Source organism: Aedes albopictus, chromosome 3, assembly GCF_035046485.1.
Source record: "Aedes albopictus strain Foshan chromosome 3, AalbF5, whole genome shotgun sequence".
NCBI classification, from domain to species: Eukaryota; Metazoa; Arthropoda; class Insecta; order Diptera; family Culicidae; genus Aedes; species Aedes albopictus.
The window spans coordinates 131,483,550-131,490,239 of NC_085138.1; the positions used below are offsets into that span (position 1 = coordinate 131,483,550).

Sequence of the window (6,690 nt, forward strand, 5' to 3'; positions counted from 1 at the left end):
CTTATCTGCGCCGACGAAATTCGTTCCACGATCGCTTCTAATCTCTACAGGAGTCCCACGACGAGCGAAGCAGTTCCGTAGCGCCATAATGCAGGAACTTGTGTTCAGCGAAGCGGCTAACTCGAGGTGTATCGCCCGGGTTGACAGGCAAGTAGCAATCACACCCCAGCGTTTCTCGTGTCGACGACCAATGAGGACGAGAAAGGGTCCAAAGAAGTCTACGCCGACGTAGGAAAACGGACGTACAAAGGCTGCTACTCGTGTTTTGGGAAGGGATCCCATCGCTGGTGGTTCCGGTCTCACACTGCTGATCTTGCATTGCTGACAGCTCCGACGAACCTGTTCACAAACTCTGCGTACTCGTGGAATGTAGAACTCTCGCCGAACTTCGTTTACGCAGGTTTCATGGCACTGATGCTGATAACGTTGATGCACATTGGCAACGATGAGACGGGTAGTGGGATGATCACGAGGAAGTACGATAGGATTCCGTTCACTTTCGTCTACAAAGTCACACTCTCCCAATCGACTGTGGATGCGCATCACTCCGTGATTGTCAAGGAACGGGTTCAGCTTGAATAGGCTATCTGTCTTCTTCAGCCGTTTTGCTGATGAAATTGTTGCCAACTGCTCGCCGTACACGTCTGCCTGGGTTTGTCGAAACTGGAATGATTCCGCTGCGGAAAGTTCGTCTTGTGTGAGCGGTCCGAGGATCATTGACTCCTTCTTCTGTTTGCGTTTGATGTTCCCAATGAAACGATGAACGAAAGCTGTCACACGTAGCAATCGTTGCCAGGTCGAGTAGTTTTCAGCCTGCAGAACCGTGTGCGCCTTGCCTTCGATGTGGTATAGATAGTTCGCACGAAGTTCGTTTGTGGTTTGGTCGCAGTTCAGATTTGACGATGGCCATTCGCTTTTAGGCTTCCATAGAAACGGTGGACCTGTAAACCAACGGCTTGTTGGCTGGAGATCTGGCCTGAACTTCCATTTTGTACCATCATCTGCAACGTTGTGTTTCGTGCCTACCCATCTCCACTCAGTGATATCCGTCGCCTCCAGTATTTCACCAACACGAAAGGCCACAAACTGCGAATAACGTCGATGATCAGACTGTAGCCAACACATGACGTCTCGAGCGTCCGTCCAGAAATAGCGACGATCAATTTTGATGGAATGTCCGTCTGCAACGCTCTGTGCCAAACGCGTACCGATGACAGCTGCCTGCAGCTCCAGCCGTGGAATGGAGACGAACTTGAGAGGTGCCACTCTGGTTTTACTGCCGATTAGGGCACATTCGACGTAGCTATCCACTTCGAAGCGGAAATAGGACACGGCCGCGAAACCACTTTCACTGGCATCTACAAAAGTATGGAGCTCCACGGTAGCTTTGTCGATTCCTGCCTCGTGTCGGAAATAACAACGAGGTATCTTGACTGACTCCAGCTCGGGAAGTATGCGTAACCACGTCAACCACTTCTCCAGATGCTTCTCTTCGATCGGATCGTCCCACCCGGTCTTCGCTCTCCAGATCTCTTGTAACAGCACCTTCAAATACATTAGGTAGTGCGCGATAAGTCCTAAGGGATCGTAGACAGCCATTAGTGTACGAAGTACGTCCCGCTTGGTGGGGTGTTTGGCACCGGACAGAAGTTCTCGATTGCGCTCTGTACAGAGCTTGTAACTGAAGGCATCCGACGTTGTATTCCACCACATACCGAGCACCTTTTCCATGGCGAGCTCCGCATTCATCTCCATTGACTTTTCAGACTTCGGATTCTCTCCGAGGGTCTCAAGTACTGCTGATGAGTTTGACACCCAGTTCCTCATATGGAATCCACCCTGGTGGTGAATGTAGCGAACGTCATTCGCTAACTGGATCGCTTCCTCTTCCGTGTCAACGCTAGTCAACATATCGTCGACGTAGTGACGATGGCAGATAGCATCAACAGCGACGGGGAACTGGTTCTCGAATCTGGACGCATTCTCGTTCAGGACGTACAACGCTGTATTGGGTGAACAGGTAGCGCCGAATGTTACTAGATGCATCACGTAGTCGCATGGCTCTGTGGAATCATCGCTAGCACACCACAAGATCCGCTGGCTGTGTTCGTCTTCAGGTCGCATTCTTATCTGATGAAACATCTCGGCAACGTCGCCTCCGAGGCCGATCAGCCGCTCCCGAAACTTGTATAGAACTGGCGGCAAAGCGTTTAGTTGATCCGGTCCTTTCATCAACACGGAATTGAGGGAGACAGAACCGAAAGAAGCAGCTGCGTCGAAGACTATCCGGATCTTTCCCGGTTTGTTAGGGTTGAACACCGGAAAAATCGGTAAATACCAAGCGCGATCGCCAATCATACGACTCTCTTCCAATGTCAATTTACGAATGTATCCCTTCTGCTCGTAGTCCTTCATCTTTGCTCGTAGGGTTTCGGCTAGCTGCGGCTCACGCTCCATCCTCTTGGTCAGACAACGATGGCGCCTCAATGCCATGGATCGATTACTGGGAAGACGCACGTCATCGTATTTCCACAGTAGGCCTGCCTGATATCTCCCGTCTTGAAAAGTTGTGACTTCCCGCAGCATCGCTAGAGCTCGTTCATCTTCCTTGGAGAGAAGCTGATTTTGAGCGGCGCTGATTCCCAGACTATCGAGGGAGAAGTAATTTTTAACTGCTTCGTGTAGACTGTCATCCGTTCCATGGAAATGCGAGCAAACGTGGAAGCTGTGAGGGAGGAGCCGTGGAACTGAATCTTTCACCGACGTATACGTGCCGTAGACTGTCCAGCCGAGACGCGTCTTCACTGCAACAGGTTCATCCAGCTTCCCTTCGCGATCATCCAACACGTGCATCACCCTTGCGTTACTCACACCGATCAATAACTTCGGCTGAACGTTGGAGTAGGGCTCAATTGGCAAACCCTTCAGATGTGAGTACTTGTCCATCAGTTCTTCAGTAGGTAGCGATTGTGTCGGTAGCTTCAACTCCTTTACCCTGTAGACTTCTCTTAAAGTATGTAGACTGCTGCCATCGTGTATGCCGGAGATGTTGAGGGAAACGATTGTAGCATCCTTCTCATATCGGCAGGTATCCGCAGTCCACCGCAGGCACAGGGGGCTCTTCTCGCCGTTCAGGTCCAATTGCTTCGCCAAACTTTCCTCCATCAGCGTCAGGGACGATCCACTGTCCAGAAATGCATGGGTACGCAGCTCAATCCCGTTGTTATAGAGCACAATCGGAATATACTGAAATAGTACGGACTTGCTTCCCCCTCGATGTGTGTTGCACGATTCGACTTCTTGTGACCCCGTAGCAGCGGCTTGTTGATGCTGTTTGGCATGGCTCTGGGAGCCAGACGATGATGTTTCCGGTTTGCTTTTAGCGTCGTTGTGCAGCAACCGATGGTGCTTGTACTGGCATCCACTTTTGCCACATACTTTCGCTGACTTGCAAGGGCCTCGGTGGGTGGTAAGGCAACCACGACACAGCTTGTGCTCTCGTAATGCGTCCCAGCGAGCAGAAAGACTGAAAGACAAAAACCGCTTACACTTGTCTACCGTAGCACAACTACCCTGACAAACGAGACACCCGGAACTGATGTCTAATTGCTTCGATTTCGGAGCAGTTTCGGTATGCGCATTCAAGAATCCATCCTCCTTTCTTCCCCGACGAGGTTTGTTGTCGACAATGTTCGAAAACTGCGGCATTGTTACGGTGCTTGCTGCTTCTGCCAACTTGTACAACCAGTCACTGAATTCAGACAATGTCACTGAACGAAGAGACTGACGATGAGTTGCCCAATTCAGGCGAATCATGGGAGGAAGCCGCTCACACAAACTGTGCAGTAGTGTGAGGTTGCATAGATGCTCTTCCAGTTCACAGGCTTTGACCGTGGCCACCATGTTGCGAACAGCTAACGCGAAGTCCACGAGAGCTCCGAGACGTTCTGCTTTGGGAGCTGGTAGGCCGTTGATCTTTTGCAGCAGCGAATGTACGATGATTTCTGGGCGTCCGAAGAGCATCTTCAGGGTAGCAATGACTTCATCCAGGTTGCTTGGATGCAACAGTTGACATTTAACCGCTTCCAGTGCTTTCCCTTGTAGGCACTTACGCAAACGCACCATGTTTTCCTCCCCAGTGAACCCGCACAGGTGTGTCGTGTTCTCAAAGACGCATAGAATAGGGGCCACTCCTCTGGTTCGCCAGTGAACATTGGTAACTCCTTCGGAACTGCATGACGGGCCGCAAGTTGACGCCTGTTCAACAGCGCCGTCCCTCCTGCTGTAGTTGGATCATCGTGAAAAGCTGACGGGTTATATGTCGCGGGATGTGAATCGTTCTCAAAGGGAGCAAACGCAGAAGTTCGGTTGCGTTGATGACCATTAGCCTGAGAAAACTCGTTGAAGCGTGATCGATTCGGAGGCGGAACGAACGACGAAGCAACGGGACGTAAAACGGACTGAGGTGGACGAGAAGCGGGGAAATTCGGTTGTTGATTGACCTGCCGCAAAGGGATCGTCGAAGCATCCAGTCGAACGTTGAGCAATGCCGGAATAACCGAGGGGTCATCAAATCTGTCTGGATGTGATATTGGTACAAATGGCGAAACGTTCCTATTCATCGGTGTGGGCGGTGGAGGCAACTGATTGACACCAACTGGCGAAGAATGGCACATTGGAGGAAGATCACGAACTTGGCTTGCCGGAACATTTCCGCGGGGACCTTGCGAATTCGCACTATTCTCGTTCGTCGGCATGTCTAGCAGTAGCTGGAACCTACGCAACAAATATCGCTGCTCGATGGCTTCCTGCTGTTCCAGAAACTGGAGGCGAAGATCAGCTGGCAGTCGTTCCACGATATTCACTTCATCCGATAACTCCTGATCAACGATTCGCACTTCTGGAACCTCTGCAACTGACACTGACGTTGTTCGTGGAATTGGGGTACGCGGAAGAGGTGTAGGCGGCGGCGGATTTTGCATTAGCGTCGAACGAGGGCGAGGGGTTGGCGTTCGCGAGTGAGGCACTGACGGAACTGTTATGGGCATGGCAGGCGGTGGCGATAGAGTTGCGTGAATATGGGGCTCACCTGAATTCGATGCAGACGGGGTCGATGACTGTGGCAGACGTGGAGCCGGATCTGTAGCTGGAGAGCAACCCGGGCAGCTCCATGACCTGTTGGCCACATTCGCGTTGACTCCGACACACTCGAAGTGGAACCACTGAGCACATTTATCGCAACTCACCATCTCGCTGCTGTCCGGAAGGTTGCAAAGCAGGCACGTCTGCTGAATGCTTTCTTCCGGCGCCCGATTCCGTCGTCGGCTTCTTCTAGGCATCTCCGATCGATCCGAAAAACGAAAATTTTAAAATGTTGCAAATGCAACGATAGAAACAAGTTTCCGTAATTTTAATCGTTTTATTGGAGCAGAGCGATTAAAATTTTCCTGGGTGGAATAATTTTATATTAGTTTAACATTGTAGGTTATGATTGTGTTTACTTACGTTTGTAAGTTTCCTGCACGTATGACGGGGATCGTTTCCAGACGACGCCAATTACAATTCACAAACTTCTATTTATAAGGACAATTATTAGCATTTAGTTTAGGTTTTAATCTAGCATAATTACCGTTATCGACTGAAATATACAAACTGCGGAACGAATATTGCTTGCATGTGTGCCCGTTATCGTCAACGCTAACCTGTGATACGTACATATTTCTGTTTAGTTTCTAATTTCAATAGCCAATCGGAACTTACTCACTTAGATATACGAACAACTGTAACATTAAGACAATTTGATATAACTTAAGCAAAACTAATGCGAATCTTAACTATAAAGAAATTTTTCCAGCATGTGGCCTTTCCAATTCTCCTTTTCTTCTGTCTGACGTTTTCTCCCACCCACCAATCCTGCGTGACAGTTTTCAATCCGTCAACGCTGACCGACGGCTACTTCACTCCGCTACCTCAAAGTCGTTGATAGCAGGTATGCTATCAATAAGGGCAATGAGTAGGTGCGGCGTTACGCATAGAGTGTACGCAACACCTAAATTTTGAGGTTCCGCACGCCAGCAGCATATAGTATTCTAGAAAGCTCTTTTCTTTCACTACCGGAATCAGCATATCCGGATCATTTGCCTATTAATTTGCTAGTCCTTGGTATGTTGTTGTTGTACTTTATGAATAAAATTTAAAAAAAAATAAGCCGCCCAATCACGTTCGTGCTTGAATGCTCCTTGAAACCTATATTTTGGCCAAGAGAACCAAAATTGGATCAGAAATGCAATTTTTCGAGCGCTTAAAAGTTATGGGGCATGTTTGACCCTTAACCCTTTGGATCCGGAGGGGTCAAAAATGATCCCAATATAGAAACGGCTACATTTAATAAAACAGAACACTCTCTTTGGCAAAGATGCTGCAAATTGAGTTCTTTATTAAGGAAAAATGGGAGTATTTGTTTTTGTGACTTTATTGACAACCTAGAACATCCTTAACAACATGAAATATGGAGAAGCAAAATTATTGATGTATCAGTTGTTCTAAAAGTTGAATTTGGATATGGGTTACGTTCATTTAACGTATTCATTTAACCTTCCAGGACGCGCGCCCTCAAGCAACCGAAACTGCACCGCGCTCGCGCAGTATACGAAAAGCGAGGTTTTTTGATAGTGTTGTACTTTTTACAAC

The 6,690-nt window shown here is 48.8% G+C and overlaps 1 protein-coding gene across 1 annotated transcript; it reads right to left on the bottom strand.

Moving 5' to 3' along the window:
- Nucleotides 1-4,025: 4,025 nt before the first annotated feature.
- Nucleotides 4,026-6,042, bottom strand: LOC115261596 (lysine-specific demethylase 6B-like). The gene is made up of 2 exons (XM_062842957.1): nt 5,761-6,042; nt 4,026-5,702 (listed from the first exon to the last, which is right to left on the bottom strand). The coding sequence occupies exon 2, from the start codon at nt 5,337-5,339 to the stop codon at nt 4,026-4,028; it is 1,314 nt and encodes a 437-aa protein (XP_062698941.1). The 5' UTR covers nt 5,340-5,702; nt 5,761-6,042.
- Between the last annotated feature and the right edge of the window lie 648 nt (nt 6,043-6,690).

Excerpts from the sequence above, each read along its gene's own strand:
- LOC115261596 (XM_062842957.1), bottom strand. The coding sequence starts at position 5,339 with ATGCCTAGAAGAAGCCGACGACGGAATCGGGCGCCGGAAGAAAGCATT.